The sequence below is a fragment of the Platalea leucorodia genome (assembly GCF_965183815.1).
Source record: "Platalea leucorodia genome assembly, chromosome: 9".
Classification (NCBI taxonomy): Eukaryota; Metazoa; Chordata; class Aves; order Pelecaniformes; family Threskiornithidae; genus Platalea; species Platalea leucorodia.
This window is the reverse complement of record NC_138831.1, coordinates 32,064,142-32,084,929: the sequence shown is the minus strand read 5'-3', so window position 1 is coordinate 32,084,929 and position 20,788 is coordinate 32,064,142. Positions and strand designations below refer to the sequence as shown.

Genomic DNA, 20,788 nt, shown 5'->3' with positions numbered 1-20,788 from the left:
GTGAAAACATTAGAAAACATAAAATTTTTGTAAGTGATACATATGCACAGGTTACCAGCATTGGAACAGCTGTGGGAAGCTAATTCCACTTTCCCGATTAATGCTGTTAACCAAGTTCTATGTTGTGGCTTTCTGTTTTGTTTTATTTTGTTTTGTTTGAAGTATGACTTGTCTTTTAGTCACTTTGAAGGTAATAATGTGTGGAGGAATTTTAGGAGGGTATTTGAATTCTTGATTATATCTCCATTTAGTATGACGAATAGTATGCCCAAGTTGCTGAGGCTTGATGAGTTACACTGGCAAGTCAGAGCATCCTGCTGACCTTATCCCAAACCCAGTATGGGCATTTGCAAAATGACGACAGCCAAACTGGGGACTATGGGATCTATCACTGAAACAAACTATGCTTGTGAGGAGCAGGTAGGCACACACTTTGGAAGCTCACTGGTGTTTCACAGCATATTTGTGTTGGTCAGGTGAGCAGCAGTTTAGCATGTGATGTCTTTTGTGCTGTAATCGAAGTAGAAGGCTGAGTTCATCTATGGATGAACCGGAACTAATTGTAGAGGGCTTTGCCTTTGGGAGTTCCTGTTGCATATAATTCACTAGCAAATTATAACTCTCCTGTGCTAATGTGAAGCTGAACAAGTTTCAAAAGCAGTTTATCTTTGCTTTCATTTAGGGTGTTTCAGTTTTTTCCCACCTGATAACAAATCCAGGCATCTTTTTCTGGTTATTGCACCCAATTTTTTTCAGTGAGAATGAGCTTAGGTGTGTAAAGATGAAGGAGAAAGCATTTAGATCAACTTCTGCCCCCTTATTTCAAACAGTACTGTAGGGGCTGCTATCAAATAGTGCTTGCCAGTTAAAGCAAATAGTTGGGTGAATTCGAGTCATAACTAGCTACCGTGGGTACTGAATTTTGAAATGCTATTTGTTAGCTTCTTCAGTATAGACATGAATCCAGTAGACAGTGCTATGTTTATGCAATGATGTTTCTTTTCAGTAAACTTTTATTTAAAGATTAATATTTTATGCTAGCAGTGTGGGCAACCTCAATAATTTGAAAGTCAAGAAAATACTATCCTAAGACTTAATTTAATTCTACTTGTACTGTAAAAATAATGGAGATATTTTGATGCAGTGCTGGCTTTTATATTTTTATTTGCGGTTTTGTTTACTGCACAGAGTTGAGTACAATACGCTTGTTCCATTTTTATCCTACGGATCCCAATTTACCATGTTAGCTTGCATGATAGTAGCAGAGAACAAGCCCGTGTGGGCTCTTTTCTAGGCAGAAGGCATTTAATCCTTTGCTTTTCTTTGGCCGTGACATAGACTTTCATGCAGTCATGAGAGCACGGTCCAGGGTTTGCCTTAGCTGTTCTTGTCAGTCCAAGGGGAAGAAATACTATGTGACTGTTGAAGCTACCATGGTTTATTCGATTTTGTTTCTAGTTCACGTGCAATCTTGCTGTAAACCAAAACCAGATCAAGCAGTCTCCTGTAATTGCATTTCAGCGTGAAAGTCTAGCTCTGTGTGTTTTCTTTTAGGTTATCACAAGCTCTCGACACAGCTTTGAAATGAAAATGTTTCAGTTCTGGTGGGACAATGGTTAATTTTTATTTTTTTAATCTGAGATGAGGTTTTTATTCTATTTATGAATTTGGTAATGTTTTTGAAAAATACAGGCATGTTTGAGGTATCATTAAGTATTGGGCAACTAGGGATTTGCTTTCCAGAGGGTTTTGATCTTTCTTCTATGTCCTCCTATTCGTCTGTTCAGTCTTCACAGTGGAAAAGTTGAGAGAATGTTTAATCTTTTATTTATTATGAGAGTACGAGTCTCTTCTTTGATTCTTTGGTCACTTTTGAGACAGTAGATGTGGTGCTAAATCTTCAGCCTGAATTATGTTTGAGGCCCTAAGCACTGAGAAAAACAGACTCCTGAATTCCACTTTTTGGAGGTAATCAACCTTTCAGTTAGTTCTGAAGTACTAAACACAAAAAGTTAACAAGAACGACAGATCTTTTTTCTCTTCAAGCTATGGTATGATGCGTTCTCCTGCTGTGTTAGTGGTTGTTTTTCTGCGCAGGAGAGGTAAAATGTGTAAGAAGCTTGCATTTCCTGAGAGAGAACTCTTGCAAATTTGTTTTCTCTATGCTAGTGCACAGACAGTTGGTTAGCACAGAAGAAGAAAGGCTGCCCTGTTTATGTATTTGCATAATATGTTTCCCGTGTTCATTTCATCCCAGACACAACTTGCAGGTCAGATTTCTGACCCATTAGCCTCCTTGTTATCTCTTAAAGGGACATGGTTGTGCTAATGTTCCCCGCACCCTGCCTGGGCAGGTGTAAAAATAACTAAGTGCAAAGGACTTAAGAAATGTCTTTGTTAGTCTTTCTTTTTGCGATGGTGGTGCTATTTTAAAAAACAGACTTACTGTGCTAGTGCATGAGCATCTGAAAATGAGATTGCTTAGGACCATTATTTTGCATTCTACAGTCGGTGGAAATTAAGGAAGGTAAAAAGCCTTTTATCAAGACAGTAAAACTTGTGTTCTTAGTTTACACATATAAGGTGTTAGCACAACTAAGGAAACTTGGATTTTCTTAATTTTGCTTGTCCTGTAATTCTTCAAATCCAGTCAGGGCTTTTAAACATAGCATGAAGTTCTGTAACCTATTGAAACGGCCAGCACTAAGTGTAAGTGTTCCCCAGAGCAGTGCATACATTCACTGGCTTGCTGCCATTTTAGCGGCAAAGGAGGCCAGAAAAGACCAGGCCTTGGAGGTTGCAGAAGTGCTAAAAATAGAAAGTGCATAGAGGGGAAAACATTATGCTAATCCATATAAGGGACCCTCCCTGAAGTATAGAATTTGTTCTGTACAATTGCTGTTGAAAGCATGTTGTAGAACTGCTGTATGCAAGAAGGTGTATTGTTAATTTGTGATAATCCTGAGGATCACAAATTAAACATCTGTTTTGAATGTCAGCTTCACCCATAGGAAGTAATCTCTCAGCCCTTTACCTTTAAGGTGTGTGGGCTTAGCAAATTTTAAGCTATTAAAACATAAACTACATCCTATGCTGTTTACTTCATTTATCCAAAACAGATTGGTAGTAGTCCTGTTATTTCTAGCAGTAGTGCTGAATCCTCAGTGTTGCAAGGGAGGTGGTTTAAAAAACCTGCCCATTAAAAAGAGAAATAGAAGCAGCTTGTCGTGTTTTTGAGTGAATCTTAAAATTACTTTTCTGCTGTTGCAAGGACCCTGACTTTTAATGATGTATTTGGTTTTATTCCTCCGTCTTGGGGGAAAGTGCTAACTTGCAATTTTATGTAAAGATGTAACTGGTATATGAGATCAGACTAAAAATAAGGTTAACGTGATCTTTAGGCCGTGGGAGTAAGTATTGAATCATCTTTCAGCAATAAGTTGGCTTAGAGGCTTTCAGTTAGCTTGCATCTGCCTTCATGCCCCATTTATAAATGTTAGTAGCTGCACAACTAGGGTAGCAGTGAAATTGTGCTAGCATACCTGGGGGTGTGGACACACTTGGTATTGAGGAGGAGTTAGACTGTACGGTATCCACCTGCACCATATTTACCTCTCACTAAAGCTGGCCTGGGTAGTTTGCTCTGATGGTTGTGGTTGAGGTGCGGTGTCCTGTGAGAGTGGCAAATGCAGGAACACTTCATTAGGTAATTGTAGGTGGCTGATAAAGCTGACTAGGACTACTTAAAACATGGCTGGAAAAATAAGCATGTTTACAGACTTCTTCCCCTCCCAAACTAACTAGGTCTGTGGCAATCTTTTAAAAAAAAAAAAAAAAAAAAAAAATTCTATTATTGGCGATAGCTATCTTATAATTTCTAGATCTTGCGTAAGTATCCGTAACTGCTGTGTTCAGTGTTTGGAAATCTTGAGAGTTGTATTAATTTCTCAGAGGCAAAAATCAACAGAGATCTTGGACAGACTGGTCTTACAGACTCCTTTCGGTGGCAAGGGCCTTTACTTTCTCAACTCTGTAGTCTCTTCAAGAATTCAATGTTTGAATTAACAATAGCAGTACTATTGCCTTTGAACTACATCATAGATTTATGCAACAAAGAATGTTGTAAATTCCAGTTGTGCCTGAAGTCGATAGCTTCATTAACTTATGAAGCACAGATCTGCTCCAACAGAGGAGTAACCTGAGATGATGAGGATATATTTCACATTTGAGTCAGCCCTGCGCCAAAGGGAGAGGAAAAAATAGCTACGGTTCTGATAGTAAACATATCCAAAGTAAGTTAGTTTTCTTCACAGGAAGCGTTCAGTTGCCTGCCAGAATCTGAAGCTGCAGTTTGGTGCTTCACAGTAAGCACAGGGCTGACAAACACTGCTCAGAGCTGAGTTACCTTTGTGGGATGTGGGGGAAGGGAAGTTGTGACAAGCCTCTGCTCCTTTTTTGTCGATGTGCTCTCAAAAGAACTGGTGCAAGTGGTGTTAAGTCTTTTCTTACCTTCCCGTTTCTCATGCCAGAATACGGGTTATCTAGTTCTTGAGCTAGCTCTTGGCTAAGTCTGCAAGAGTATGGTGAAATGCCATCTGCAGCTCCTGTGCGCAGCAGTAAGGCTGCTGCTCTGCTGACTGCCTCCTTTGAGAGAGACTCGAGGAGGCTGCTCAGAATTCTTGGTTTACCGACGTGCAGGTGTGGATTTGCAGGGCTGGGCTTCCTTACTGTCTGCAGCATTTCTGTTTCTTGGTTCTAAAGGGTTTTTTTCCTTCCTTGCCTTCCCCTTTCCACTACCCTGCCTGTGTATACAGATGTCTGCTTTCCTTCACAGATGGAAGAAAGAGCATGGATAAGAGGGCCCACATCACTCTGGGACCTCTATTCCCCTTTTTTGTGAGGGCAAGAAATGCAAGGGATTTAAAATGCAGGAAAGCAGTAGAAGTGATGCCATCTTGCAACAGTGTCCTCCTTATGACAGTTTTCTTTGCTACTCTCTCCTTTCGTTTCTTCAAATAGACATGTGCACTGTGGATTTACATGTACTCGGGAAAATAGTGAAATGAGATGGGGGGTTTTTTCAGCATTTCCTAAAAGACCCTTCTCCCTCCCTTTGGAAATGGTCTGCAACCTTTGCCTTTGTGCACTATATGAGGCATTACAAGCCCACAGTTTGAATATTAAATTATAATGAACATCTTTCCTTCTTGGGAAATGTGAGATCTTTGTAGAACATTATGGGACTGTAGACTTTTGTAACCCTTACTTCTTCAGAGAGGCCATTTTGATTTGGCTTCGCTTTACGTTTGCTTGGAGGCAGTGGGGGGATCAGCCTCTCTCTCTCTTTCATCTGAGTTACGTAACTGGAATACTGTGTACGGTTCTGGTCCCCGTTATACAAAAAAGATGCGGACAGGCTGGAGGGGGTCCAGAGAAGGGCCACCAAGACGATCAAGGGTCTGGGAAGCCTGCCGTATGAGGATAGGCTGAGGGAGCTGGGCTTGTTCAGCCTTGGGAAAAGGAGGCTTAGAGGTGATCCCATCACCATGTACCAGTACTTAAAGGGAGCTACAAAGAAGATGGAGACTCCCTTTTTACAAGGAGTCCCATGGTGAGGACAAGGGGTGATGGGTGCAAGTTACTCCCAGGGAGATTCCGATTGGACATGAGAGGGAAATTTTTCACAATGAGAACAGTCAACCATTGGAATAATCTCCTCAGGGAAGTGGTTGACTCCGCTATGCTGAACACTTTTAAGACTCAGCTGGACATGGTGCTGGGCCATCTCGTCTAGATTGTGCTACAAAGGTTGGACCAGATGATCCTTGAGGTCCCTTCCAACCTGGTATTCTAGGATTCTATGAACTTTTGCCCACTTACCCTGAAAAAGCTCAGAATACTAGCCTAAGTTTTGTAAGAGTTTCTGTATACATAAAAACGATATGAGAGAATGAGTGATATTTGTGGTGAAAGCACGAGGTGTGAGTTGCCCCAGACTTGTGGTGTGACTTTGGACAAATCATGTAATCTCTTAGTTCATATTCCCTGGTCTGTCTTCTACAGCAGAAACTTTTACATTATGTGTTCAGCACCTCAGGTTTTAATGATAGCTTTACAGTATTAAAATAAGTTGATTTATGCTATACATCAATAAAAAACTTTGTATTCTGTTTACCTGATGTCAGTTGATCTTTTCTGATAAATCTTCTATGGATTGTCTGCTAATGCTGCTTTTGGTTACACCGTATGTTTGAATTTTTGTTGAACTGCGGTTCTGCTTTGGGACAAGCAGTACATCGGGCTTCTGACGCCTAATAAAGAACTGAGCTAGAAGAAGAAACATGTAATAAGATAGTGCCTGTACGTTCTGTTGCTCTAGGGTAGTTTTCAGAGGGAACTAAGCTCAGTATGTAGGCGTTGTGCTCACCTGTTCCTCTTGTAATCCCACTGAATCACTTCAGTGCTTCCTGCATGCAGGTTTGCGTGACTGTTTTGGAGTAGTGCATTGAAATCCTTTGCACGTTCTGATAAATGTTTTTCTTGCAGTTATCGCTGTGATGATTTCGTAGTCAACGATACCAAGCTGGGCCTGGTACAGAAGGTCAGAGAGCACCTACAGAACTTGGAAAAGTAAGTAGTTCGTTTACATCCAGGCTGCTTTGGGTGGACTTGTAATATTGCTTCATTTAAGTGGTGTTTCTGTTTTATATGTATATAATATATATATTTTGCTCCTTCTATGTGTGTGATACTTGTGTATGTTTAAATATCCTTTTCATCACTGAGAAGCAGAGGTGCAGAATGAACGGATTTGGCTGATCTCATGTGTTTTGTTTCTTATACAGTGAATCTTGTAGAAGCAGCATGTGGCGTTACAGGAATTTAGATATCGATTAACTTTCTTGCTACCTAGCCAATAATTACTGTCCTGTTCTATATAAATGGGAGAGAATTTCCAGAACAGAATCATAGTTTTGTCAAAACCAGAGTAAGTTTCTGGAGAAGAGAAACTGAAGCGAAAATGCAGGTGGAAGTAGTCTTCATATTAATTGCATAGTTTGGTTTCCAAACAAAAAGATTAAGAAGGCTTACGAACTTGGAATTGCATGGAAGAGACATGTTTTTCCTCTGCCTTTATCTGGCGCTGTTCCACTGAAAAGTAGGTATTACAGTCTTTGTGACGCAGATGCTGTGGCCAGTGCTAGATAGCAAACAGTCTTTTCACAGTTTGCTTGGAAATCTTATACAATACGAAGTAGAAGTACGTGTGCCTACGGTGCTTCCAGATACATTTGAATGAGTTCAAATAGGACCCCTGCTAAGAATTTGCTGCGATTTTTGGGAAGGCTCTGGATCCTCCCCAAGTTAAGTGTGTCACTTGCTCTGTCGGTAATATTAACGTTGTCATTATTTTCCATTCTCTTTTTGATGGGCTTCTCAGGTATGCAATGAGATGTAAAGATGTTTAAGCATAACGAGAAGTGCACATTAGTATTTTGGAAATGTCCGTGAGATCTAGCTCTTTGGGAGGTAAATGATACCGTGGAATGGGTGGAATGACAGTTTTTGAATGTTTGGAGGGCTCTGTAATTAAGAAAACAAAAAAAAAGAAAGGAAAAAAAAAAAACCCTAAAATCTGGAACGAGTTATGATTTTGCTATTAGATTAGAGAGAAGTCATAAAATGGTAGAATTGAGGGGCCAGTAATTTCCAGTAATGTGGAAAATAATAGCTAATTGTTCTTCTAACTTTGTATTAGTATTACACAAATGTAATAACCTCGTGTATTTGTATTTAAGTAGGAGAAGTCAGCTATAATACATAAGTGCTAGCGCTCGAGATACTTTTGATTTTGGGTAACTTTTTGTCGTGATTTTTTTCTAAGTTTTCTTTCTAAAGGCTTAGATGATTCTTCTGACAGAAGTATTTTATGGAAAATTCTGTATTAAGTATTCCTTTGATTAAGGAAAAAGATCACTATTTTGGGTGAAAAATAGCATCTAAGGCCACTCTTCAGGGTGCAGACCACAGCATGCATAGCTTAATGCAATTAACTCGGACATTAGTGTTGAAAATAGGATGTGCGTCTGTACTCTGATGTGGATGCAGTCTGTTTTAAGACTATGCAAAGCATATGTTGCAGTCTGGAAGCTCTTTGCTGTCTTAATGACAGCTGATGGCAGATGTAATCACGGTGTTAAACATTAGGATGATTATCTGTTGTCCATTTCACATAATATTTTGCTTTTATAGTAAGTAACCTCTTTTAATTACTTTCCAACAGTTCAGCCTTTACATCAGACAGACATAGGAAAAGAAAACTATTGGAAAACTCATCTCTGAACAGCAAGTTATTAAAAGTAAATGTAAGTACAACGGATTCGGTACAGGGGTTTTTCTGAACATGTTGAGGCTTATAGTTGGCCTGGACTTGAAATACTTACAATCAGTTACCCAAATTTTGCTTGGTGCACTTCATCTTTCTCATCTCCTGACTGCACAGCTAGAAGAGCCCCTTCTCACAAAAGAATGTTTGATATTCTGCTGCATTTCTGTTGACCTAGACTTGGAGCTTCCCTGTGCTTAAGAAGGGTTTTGTATCAAGATGGAGCTTCAGGGTAGTGTGAGCTTAGTGGGATCAGCGAAATTGGAAGGAGCTAGTACCTATTGGGATTAAAACAGGGCTAGGCATAAGGCTTTTCTGAGCAGACAAGGTTTGGGTTTTTCTTGTTTGGGTTTTGTGGTTTTGGTTGGGTTTTTTGGGTTTTTTTTGTTTGTTTGTTTGGTTGGTTTTTTTTACAGTGCAGAGGCAGAGAAGCAGGTGCACTGTCTTTTTCTAGGGGGATAAGACAGTAAGTGTTAGGAAAAAGTAAAAAAATATAAGAGTTTTAAAAGAGCTTAGTAAAACTTGCTTTCAGAAGGAACTGTGGACTATTCTGAAAACTTTTCTCACTCTCATCTTCCTGCTATTTTAACTTCCCGTCTGCAGAATAGCACCCAGGAGAGGACGATCCAGCCCTTGCTAGGTAGCTGAAGGGCTGTGGAGTTTCTTCCAGACAAAGAATGCCCCAAACCAAATGTCTCTTGTTTTCCACAGTTTGGGTTGAGGGAGTTTCTAATCGTCATAATTTCTCCCAGATTGTAGGGAGGGAGCGGGGAGATACTGACCGGGCTCTATGCAACTGCTTCATTTACACCCTCGGCCAGAAGGAGTGGTAGAGCAGAGCTACTCCTCCTTGGCCCTTGGGGCTGCAGGAGAGCACTGTAGTCAAAGGGAGCCAAAGAAACAGCTGTCTTCAGCTATGAGGAAGAGTTACCTGATTACGGAGAGAAGTTGTTCTTGAGAGGAGTATGAATGGAAATCAGAGGGTGGGGTGGGAGCAAAGCAGTCAGTTGCTGTTTTGCAAAGTCCGTAGGGGTTTAGTTACTTTAAAAATGCACTACCTAGGTGCTCTGAATGTGCTGTGTATGCTTCTGGTACTGTCCCAATCTTGGGGTGATTGAGGAAGCCTGGGAGAAATACTGGGGTGTTTTTGCTATGGCAACACATAACAGCATCATTGTCTGGAAAACTCAAAGCCAGTAAAAACCAGAAGGAAAATTCTAGGCAACATTTAGATACAGAGAAGACAGAATTAGAAAGCATGAACTTAATGCTGCTTTTATTCTTCTTGTCTGTGCTGTTTTCTCAGTTTTATTAATACTTGAATATTGCCCGTGGCAACAGATGATCTTGTTGTTGTTGGCACACTGGATCCTTATCTAGAAAAGACTGGGCACTGCTGTTTGCATTAATACCCTGCTGTCTCACCCTGGGCGAGAGTGAGAAAAGAACATGCTAAGGACACTGCGGCGTTGGTACTTGAAAGTTTTCTTCCTTTATTGGAAAACAGGCCTCTCTCTAAACAATTCTTACCGAATTGGTAAATTACTTATGTAAATAATTTTTTTTTTTTTTAACAATATATACACAAATATCGTGCTGTCATTAGTTCACCAGAGATTGATTGTGGTAGATTTGGGGAGGAAAAAAAGTTTTATTGGAACACTTTGAATAGTATTTTGTAACCTGGATTTGCACGTAGTCTTTGGTGTCAAGTAATATGTTCATTTTGAGATACTACTACTAAAAGATAGTCTAACTTTTAAATTCTGTTGTAACAATGAAGAATGGCCAAAAATTTGATGAACTTTCAATGTGATATTTTGTAGACAATGGAATGTGTCCAAGTGTTGCGGATTCTAGAAATCATAAATGCAACACTGTCCACATTTCTCTTCCCTTTCCTCCCAGCCCAGGCTGAAGATTATTTGGCAAAAAGCAAGCTCATCTGTGGGTAATGTTGCTCTAACCTGTTAAAACTCCTAGACTGTAAATGGTGTATATTTTGCTTCTCTCATTTAACATACTGCTTTTTCTTCGCACAGTCTAACTCGACTGTTTCTTTCCCAAATAAATGCTGATGTCTGTCTTTCAAAAACCCTTCTGGCCACCACAAAACCCCACCAAGACAGCAGGCTAGTGCTGGTGACTTAAAAACAACCTGCAGGCTGCCACTCTGTGCATATTTGATATGGGACTAGATGGAAAACGATTGGCATTTTCATTTTTCAAAGGCACTTTAGGGAAATTGCTGTCCAGTTCTCACTGAACGTTACCGGAGTGTGAATATTTAACATATATACACACAAAAACTTTGCAGTAGAAGCCTGTGATTAACTCTGTGTTGTCCTATTCTAGATTTATTTGCAAAGGAAAAGATGTAGTATAGTTTTCTGTTGACAGGAATGAGTAAGAAACAGGTTTCATGTCAGGATGGAGCTTCAAGGCAGTTTGAGCTGGTGAGGTCGTTGAAAAGTGCAGTCTCAAAGCCAAAGCAAACAGTGTAGTTTATTGTTGTTTAAATCTATGCTGATACTACAGTAACAGCTCTGTGGGGAGAAAGTGGGGGAGCAATGATAAGTCTTTCTTTAACTTAACCGTTCTCATTTCCAGGGAAGCACCACTGCCCTTTGTGCCACAGGCCTTCGGAACCTGGGGAATACGTGTTTCATGAATGCAATCCTTCAGTCGCTCAGGTACCTCCGAAGCTCTTCCCCATGTGAGAGTGGTTGTGAGCTGTAGCATTAGGCAAGGGAATTTGGTAAGTTACCACTGTACAAAAGCGTACCTGGATTTGCAGGAAGAAGTGTGTGCAGGTACCATAAAGTTGTGCTGCGCAGTGTGAGGGACTCCCTGTGATGCAGCGCTCCAGAGGAAGCCTGCCATATCCTTAGCAGAAAAGGAGACTGCCCTTTCATTGCTGAGGATGTAGAAACATGTTGATGTTTAGGTTGCTGTGAAAGCAGAGACGGCGCTTTGAGGGATGGGGTCTCATGGAGGCGGGTAGGAGAACAGTTTCTGCAGTGCTGAGATGTTAGACCTCATTTCATTGCTGCCAGGACCACCGCTGCTTTTGTACTTCTGAATTTGCCTACTTCACTGGGAGACTATTGAGTTGGGCTGTAGCAGGACTAAGCAGTCTCCATGTTCTTTTCCATCATTCAGGGTTCACTGGCAGGAGCTGAGGCACATGCTTCTTATGTTCTGTTACTGGGACTGTGGTGGCAGAGGTTAGGATTGGTAGGTGGCAGTAGACATGGAGTTAATGTCCTCAGGAGATGCAGTCTGGTTTGTTAGGGCATGCCTGCCCATACCTCCGCCTGTCATGGTATCTCTTGGTCAAAGCAGAGCCAAAAGGTAATTATTTCAGGTAGTTGGGATGACGACTATATTTACAGATCCGCTCAGGCATTTGCAGAAGATGAGTATTTGCTACAGTATTTCTTGTGTCTTGAACTGTTTGTGATTGCCATCCTCTATTACTGCATGAAGTTGTGTTTATGCATTTCAAAGAACAGGCTCCAGAATACATAATATTCTCTTTGTTCTCTCCCTTTTAAGGATTTAATTCATTGTTCCTTTTTCCGTAGTAACATTCAACAGTTTTGCTGTTACTTCAAAGAGTTGCCTGCCGTGGAGCTGAGGAATGGGAAGACGGCAGGCAGGCGAACTTACCATACCAGGAGCCAGGGGGACAACAATGTGTAAGCTGCATGTGCCTTGTTAGCACTGAATTTTACAGAAAACAGCAAACGCTTGGGTGGTAGAGGCACTATATGCTTGCAGTGTTGCAGAATCATAGAAAAATGATTCATGGGGGGACAGAGTCATAGAAAAATAGTTGGCTATACAAATAAACTTGTATCACTTGCTGTTTGCTTCTGTTGGTCTGGTGCTGCAGGGGGAAGCAGTCAGATACATCAGAAGGCACTGGAGTGTAACTGCATTTAAAGTAAGGTTAAGAAGTGCTAGTTATATGTACTCCAGACATTATGTTACTTAATTACAGCTAAAATGTGGTCATGGGGTTGCATCTGCAAGTGAACATATTAAATAAAAAAAAAAATCCGAGTAAGCGATTCACAACCTGTAGCTTGTTTGAGCAAGTGTTAAAGGGACGATGTTAGCAGAGTCTACAGTAAAATGGCGAAAGGTGGATAGATTTCCAGGCAAGTCCTCAACATTTGAAATGTAAGTTTTCTAACCTCTGTCTCTCGCCAGCATTATGGGTAGGATTTTGGACATAAAAATCTTTGAAGTACTGGAAAGGATATTTACCCAATCATTACAATCTTAACCAAAGTAGTGTCTGATATTTGTACTGTTGAGCTAGTAAACATAGAAGGGTTGTAACGCAAACCGGTATTAATCACCAGCTTTTATTTTCTCTCCAGTTCATTGGTGGAAGAATTCAGAAAGACACTCTGTGCTTTATGGCAAGGAAGCCAAACTGCTTTTAGTCCAGAGTCTTTATTTTACGTTGTTTGGAAAATCATGCCAAATTTTAGGTAAGTTTTGTAGGTAGAATAAGAACAATATTCTTGATTGCAACCTTGTATTGCTGGTGTCCTACTCTAAAATTTGCTGAATCCGCGGGATGCACTCTGTGCAGCTATGTGCCCACAAATACGCTTTGAAAAGGATCTTCGCTTCGATCAACAGTTTTGTGGTCATTGGTAGTGTTCTTTTCCCCCCTTGCCCTTTTGCCACCTGCCACATGTAGCAGTATCAGAGAGGACAAACATCTCACATCGTACTAAAATAGTAGTAGTTATACCTTTGAGCCAGTGCCCCAAAGGGCAGAAGAATCAAGATAATGACTGGTAGGTAAGTGCCAAGTGCCTGGTGTTGACAGAACCCAAGCTTGGCTGCAATAAGGAAGTGATGTAGGCAGAGTAAAAAAGGTACAGCACCTACAGGCCTAAATGCAAACATACTGGCTGAAACTTCCTTGATTCTCTCAAAATACTGTAGTTGCCAGCTGGACATGAAATAAGAGCTATAAGAAAAAGTCTTACGCATAATAGGCGTTTTGTGCCCATACTGACAAAAAAGACGATGAAAGGGAAAAAGAAGGTTACCCAAGTAAATCGAAGTATCGTTCCTCTCCAAGGTCTCCCTGTCCTGGCCCCTGAACTTCTTTCAAAGGAGCACTGAAACCTGTTAGGATATATTGTGATGAAGGTAAGTTGCTCCATGTTCTCAGGTAGTAGTTATCCGTAACATCTCCAGCAGTGCTGAAAAGATGCTGTGAACACATCTGCTCAATGAGTAACCCAAATAACACAAATGTATTTATTCTGTTCTTCACACTGCCAAATATGTTTCAGTTGGCTTATGAGAATCAAGGAAGTTTAATACCAGTAGTTGCAAGCAGCGACAAAACATAGGCAAATGAACATCATCTGTGATGTCCTTGACCAGTTGCCCTGTTACAGTCTCCACTATAATTCTTGTTAGACTAAGCAAGAAACCAATTCATTAAAGTTCCTCAAGCAAATTTTCAGCACTGTGGGTTCTATCACAGCTTTTGAAAGAAAAAGTGCTGTTTGTTGGGGTTCTCCCCCTCCCTTTTTATTCCCAGTTAGTGGGGAACATGTCCGTGATTAATTGATAAGAGAACTCATTAAATCACATGGAGAATAGTCAGCTGCTCAGTAGACCCCACACTCCCACAAGATCCAGAGAGAAAATCTGAATTTGTTCAGTGCTTAATTGTACCTCGTAAAAGCTAATGATGCTACAACTCTAGTTCTGCCTTGTCCGCTTCTTGTGAGATTGGGAGGAGGAGGTGGATGGACGTACACGTGAAAGAAAGCCGGAGCCAGCAGCGCATTAACAGCAAACCAGCCACTTTGGCTTGTGCTTATGCAGCCTGAAGCGATGGGTGCAGGGGGAAGAAACGTGGTTGGAAACGTGGTCTAATTGTTTTAGCCCAAAGAGATTTCAGTTGTTAAAGGCACATCATGCCTGCCTCCAAGGGCTGCAAGTGCTGTTCTTCTTAGAGAAGGTTACAGAAAAAACTGCTGCTGCTGCACTCCGTGGCCCTCTGTCTCATATTGCATACAGGGAGCAGAGGATCTCGTTTATAGTTACTACGAGCACAACTGGAGTGCCTCTGAGCTCTGATGCTGCTGTGGAAGTCCTGCTGCTTGACTGTCGGACAAAGTCTGCTGCTGTCGTTCTGCTGCGTGCCGAGATAGTTGTGTAGCCTCATGCCGAGCTGCAAGATGCGTATTTTGCTGATTTACTGCTGTATAAATAGTATGCTCTGTTTTCCTAGCAGCTGTTCCTGTTTATATGCTATCGTGTTGTCAGTAGGAAAAGGAATGTCAGAGGTGGGCTTGGATTGAACTGCTTCAGGTGGATGGAGATCAGCTTTACTACACAAGCTGACTACCAGAGAAACTATGCTTTTTGCTGACGGGCTTTTAGATCATAGTTTATTTTAAACTATGTATTTTAAACGAGTGCCTCATCCATAGCATCGTGTTCTTTTGAAGATCTGTATCTATACTTAAGCTTTTTAACAAATCCAAAGAACCTTTCATCTATAATTAACATATTTGTATGCAAGTATAAACACATGCACCAGGAGCACAACCAACAAACAATGTGGAATGATTCCAAAGGTTATTTCATCAAATTCGTTGCAGAGCAAGGCTGCCATAGACTTCAGAGCTCTCATATGAGGAATCTAATGTTGAAAAGGGGTATGAAGCAAAGACTTTCCATAAATTTCATCTTTGGCTGTTTATTATGACTGCTTATATCTTTATTAAACTGAAGATATCTGTATAGAGTAAACTAAGTAAATCCTGTGTTATGTCAGCAACTTCAAAATTACCCTACAGCGTGCACAGTTAACAGGCAGCTTTGATGCTAAGTTCTGGTTTTCTACCTTGTTTCATAGTAACGTATAATTATTTTGCAACTTTGGGAGAATAAGTCTTATTTTGGACTGCACAGGATTTGGCCTGTTGAAGCACAGCAGTGCTTCAGTTTTTCGGTTGTAAAAGGTAGGTAGGTAGTGCTGCTGATGTTTTTCAGGGTGCTGTAAGATTTACACACAAACTCAGTGATTTCGTTTAAAGCTGCTAGTTCGGAAGAAAACAGTCCTGTACTTCTACAAGATGAAAAGGCTTTATTTCCTTTTTATTTTGTCACCTCCTAGCAATACCTGTTTGTAGGACATACCTATGTTCTTCACTAAGCCCATCAGCCTCACCTTGCATACTTCCGTGTCTCTCCAACTCTGGGTACTGTGCCATGAGTTTTATGGACATTTTCCTTCCCCTGCGCAGTAGCATAAAAACCATCTCTGTTGTTCCTTCCCAGACATTCTTATGTGACGGCATAGTGAGGAGGAAGGGGGCAGAGGAGGCATGATCGAGCAGCTTAAAAGAATGGACAAGAGGAAGAGGGAAAGCCAACTCTACTACGTAGGGATTTTTGTAACTAGGCCTACAAAGACTGGCACATAATTATGTCCGTGTTGCACAAAGCTTTCACTGTTTCACGATGTATGCTTTTCCTTTCGGTATACATCTTATGGCAAATGAATAGCAGTTGGTTGTTAAATGGGATGTGTGATTTAGCTTAAATAACTGCGAAGGCATATTTTACCCTGATGGCTTCTCCGTTCCCTTCGATGAGGTTTGTTAGTGGTGAAATAATAATGCTGACTCTTTGAGCAGCAGTGCTGCTGATGGCACGACACAGCTGGAACTGGAGCCCTATCCTGCCAAATCCAAATGCTCAAGAGATGCTCCAGATACCCTACCATGACCTCCCTCTCCCAGCAAACGGTGTGCGGGTTATGCAGGGGACGCGTGCGATTCTGAGCACGGCTATAGATCTCGCCCTAGGAGAGGAAAGAAATCTCTTTTTCATCCTAATTATTTCAGACTTCTTCATATTGTTGCTGAAAGATGCATGTGGAGAACAAACCCAAAGATTAAATTCCTGGCTTTGGGGGGGAGGGGAACAAGCAGGCAAGCAGACACCTGGAACTGCCAAAGTGGGTGGGATCGGTGGCTGAATGAAAACCACTCAGAAATACTGGCTCTGAATCCCACGTGAACAGAACATTTTGTGGTGCCTGTCTTTTGAATCCTGCCAGGTTTGAGAAGTCAATATATTGACCATAATTTATAGTAATTTCAAAGCAGGGATGAATAGCGTGCTGCCTGAACCTGATTCATAACAATTCTGTGGAGGTACTCATCAAATCTAGTCAATAACAAAGAAAAAAGAGAAATGCTTTGCGTGAGTGGGGGGAAGTCACTGCTGCCGTTGTGTGTTTGTAATTAACAGGTATGTGAGTCCTAGGATGTTACTAGCACAGACTGAGTTTGGCGAGGCCAATTAAAGTTAACCAAATAAGTGAGCAAATGTTACGTGTCTGCTGCGCCCTGTTGTTTTCTAAAAGGTCTCTTCCTATCTAAAATGTGTCTTCTTAAATGTTTCCCCATCCTCAAAAAGAGATGTGGGGAGCGAGCGAGCGAGCGAGCTGCCAAGGACCAGAATCACTGAGTTTGTCTAGACATAGCTGTAAGTTTCCAAAGGCCACTCAGAAAACTTTTTTGGTACAAAATATGTATGTGTCTCTCTGTAAAAATCTGCTCAGTATTATTAAACAAGCAAAGGTTCTTTCCTGTGACCCTGGTGCTCTCTGTGTGTTGGCGCTAAAGCAACCTGTATATTTGGTGATTTTGTTGCCGTTGTTTCCTTTTCTCTTAAGGGGGTACCAGCAACAGGATGCCCACGAGTTCATGCGTTACCTTTTGGACCATCTACACCTGGAACTCCAGGGTGGCTTCAATGGCGTTTCACGTTCAGTACTTTTGCAAGAAAATTCTAGTCTGTCTGCAAGCAACAAATGTTGCATGTAAGAAGTGGTTTTTAATTTCTTCAAAACCTTAATGCCTTTTTGCGGGTCTGTGTGTGGTGGATCTGAAATTTCAAATTCACGGTGCCTTGTTTAAGTAAGTTCTCTTTAGTGCCTCTGTAATGTTACGAATTACAAAGCTGCAGGTTGTAAAGCATTAGCATCCTATAGGATGTGCTTCCTTTCAAAAGGCTCAGCATTTCTCATAGGTGTGAGTGAGCATACAGCCTCAGTTGTAAATACATTTTAATTCATTGGTATTTCAGAAATAAAAAGAAAGAACTTTGTATTCTCCGTTCTGTACCTATATAGAATTCTTTGTTCAGACAATCTCATTGTCTTAGGGTGACAGATGGCCTGAATGATACAGGAGCAAAAAAGATGGCCAAGTATTTGTAGCTTTAAATTGTCAGCAGACCTGCTGGATTAACGAGTGAGCAATGCAGTTACACTTTGAAGTCAGTTTTCCTGCAGCTGATCTTGCTCTATTTGCATATCACTAGACACAGTTTGAAGCTGTTGCATTTTTTTTCCTGGTAATTTTGATTTTCATGTTACTGTGTGTCTTGAAACAGAGGTAATCCATGTGTTTCCCTCCTCTTTCTGTACTTCTCAAAATACTGTTGTTTCTGAATTCTGTCCCAGGTGTGTTTTCTCTCAGATCGAAACTGTCACAGAGAGAAAACATTTTAATTTGCTTCAGGAAGGAACATTAAGTCAGTTCAGCCCTGCACATTTGGTCCCTAAGTCCTTGGATTCCCTACGTAAGAGTTGAGTGAGTTTTCCCTTCCTATACCGATTAGGACATAGTAAGCAGGTCTGAGAGGTGCAGGATTTTATAGATGCTTCATGAGGGAAAGCCTAGAGTTTGGAGTGTGCTTTTCTTTACCACGTTGATGTTGCTTTGCTGATGCTTAAAAATCCTACAAAAGAATTGTTCTTAGAATTGAAGCATATTTGAAAACTAAACCAATTTTGTTTTGTCAGCATTTTGAATGTCAAAACCCAAGGAGAATTTAAACTTTGTTCACGGTATGCACTGTTGATTCGTCTTGCGAATGGCTGTTCAAGTGGTGAGGTGGAGTAAGCTGCCTTCTGTCAAGGGCAAATTAATTAAGGTCACATACACTTAAACGCTTACAGTAAAGTAATAAATATGCTGTGAATGCTCTCTTCTTGAGTGCCGGTTTGTTTGGGTAGCCGTTTCCTGCCGCTCAACAAGAAGCATTGAAATTAACTGTAAAGACGTAGGTGGAGTGCAGATAAGGAGCACAGGTTGCTGCAGGCTTGTGGCGTCAGATCTGCAAGCACAAACTAGCAAGTTTAAAAGTTGTATAATAATATAACTTAATTTTTTTTTAATTGCATTATGAGAAGTAAGTCAGTCCATTACATAATCTGCTGAAAAGATTGAGAGTAACGAAAGCATAGAGAACAGTGATGGTGATGACGCATATTGTTTATCGTATCTTAATGCAACTTAAACTGTCTTTGGAAGCGAAGTGCAGAAATATGCTTGAAGAAGTCAAAATTACTTGTAACAACGGGCATAGAATTAAAACAAAAATATGCTTGACCTACCTAAGAGGGAAGAATTTTTGTTTCAGAAACAGCCTTAATTCCAGCATTGAAATACTATACCCCTGTGAGCATCAGCTCTCCCCTATAGAAATGCAATCGACCGGAATACTTTCAACACTGAAATTTTGAGCATCTGCTTAGAGCATACGTAGTTCACGCTTACTTCAGGTACAAGATAAGGCAGAAGTATTCTCTCAGCTAAATACTTGCACTGTACAGTTCCAGGGTGAATGAAATGCCTGGTGGATGAACTCAGTCACTGTTTGTTACACACTCTGCCCAGTAGTGGCGAGTTGTAAACATGTAACAGGTATTGAAAATTAAGCTCAGCCATTCTGATTGACTTCACCTCTCTGATGTGGTTTGTCTAGAAATGGAGCATCTACTGTTGTCACAGCGATTTTTGGAGGCATTCTTCAAAATGAAGTCAACTGCCTAATATGTGGGACTGAATCTAGAAAGTTTGACCCATTCCTAGGTAAGGTGCCTCTTGTTTTCAAAACACTGGGTGACTTAAGGCAGAAAAATAAATCTGAAGCTCTCGATATATTTTAGATGTCACATGACTGAACTAGAGTTTTAGCCTGAAAAGATTAGCCATTGTTCAACCCTAATTTTTTTTAATCTTTGTTTTTCTAGACCTTTCGCTAGATATTCCAAGTCAGTTCAGAAATAAACGTACTAAAAATCAAGAAAATGGACCAATGTGCACACTACGAGGTAAGAGTGCTTGGATAATGATATCATTACCAGGACTAGGAGCATATACTCTCCAGAGTAGCTATTTCAGAGGAGCCAGGCTTTCACCTAGGGTGTGACTTGGTGCCACATGCCATCTAATTTTATGAGATTCTGTGATAGAGGAAGGTGCCAAAATAATTTTCTACCCAGGTTTTACCCCAGTCACTGTGTATTGACACGCTACTATGATAAACTGGGGCTGAGAAGTGCTTCAGGAGGGCAGCTAAATATCGGCGAGGATTCCAGCAGAAGTTTTTCTTTGTGGTCAGAGTATTTCTAACGTATTACAGTCTTTCCAACCAACGCTCATCTGCATTGTTGCCTATTAGCATTTGCTAAGGCTCTGTGCTTACAAGTATGTGCCCCTTGTGCATAGGAAGGATGGCTCTTGGGTGTTGTGCTTCTTAAACAACGTAAACACAATCCCGCCAAGTGAGGCAGCAGTGCTGTTATTGACCTTGTTTAAAGGATGCTCGTTTTTACAGATTTGTGCATACACTTGCTGCAGATTGTGAAATATTAATCAAAACCCCATTATTTCTCTGTTCATTTTGTACCTAAAACCAAATCACCTTAAAAAGTTTACTCTTCTTTGTTAGAAAGTCTTTTAGTTTCTGTTGACAACAGTTGTGCTGAATGTTGGACAGAATCTTGTTTGAAAAACGCAGATTTCATGAATGCCTCTTTTCCTCTTGAACTGCTTACAGCTGTGTTTTCAGGAACAGGGAATGCTGCATGTTACAACATGTTACTGTATTAAAACACATTACTACACAGCTTTTTGCTGTACAAATGTATATAATAACCGGAATGACTGCAGCAGATATGCACACCTCCTCTATATTGCTGTATTTGTTGTATTTTCTGTTACAAAAATCACTTGATGACATCTTGAATTGAGTTCCTTTGTGTGGGTGTTTCATTTTTTTGTATCTTTTTCTTTTTTAGATTGTCTTCGCAGTTTTACAGACCTGGAAGAACTTGATGAGACAGAGCTGTATATGTGTCACAAATGCAAAAAGAAACAGAAGTCCACCAAAAAGTTCTGGATTCAGAAACTACCAAAGGTTCGTATAAGCATGAAAAGTGAGAGTGTGACAATATGTCAAAGGAAATGACGACTCCACCGCTAGTAGACCAAAACCTAACCCTCCCATAGGCTATTGCAGATGTCTAGCACAAAGTTCAACCTC

The 20,788-nt window shown here is 40.7% G+C and overlaps 1 protein-coding gene across 4 annotated transcripts in view; it reads left to right on the top strand.

Annotated features, from left to right (window-relative positions):
- USP3 (ubiquitin specific peptidase 3) overlaps nt 1-20,788 on the top strand; it is a 45,792-nt gene that overhangs the window by 21,260 nt on the left and 3,744 nt on the right. For all 4 annotated transcript variants that reach the window (XM_082321754.1, XM_082321757.1, XM_082321755.1 and 1 more), the window contains exons 4-12: nt 6,547-6,630; nt 8,285-8,366; nt 10,997-11,079; nt 11,974-12,087; nt 12,778-12,891; nt 17,127-17,273; nt 19,226-19,332; nt 19,494-19,574; nt 20,544-20,662. In XM_082321754.1, the coding sequence (XP_082177880.1) occupies nt 6,547-6,630; nt 8,285-8,366; nt 10,997-11,079; nt 11,974-12,087; nt 12,778-12,891; nt 17,127-17,273; nt 19,226-19,332; nt 19,494-19,574; nt 20,544-20,662 (931 nt within the window). The remainder of the gene's footprint in view (nt 1-6,546; nt 6,631-8,284; nt 8,367-10,996; nt 11,080-11,973; nt 12,088-12,777; nt 12,892-17,126; nt 17,274-19,225; nt 19,333-19,493; nt 19,575-20,543; nt 20,663-20,788) is intronic.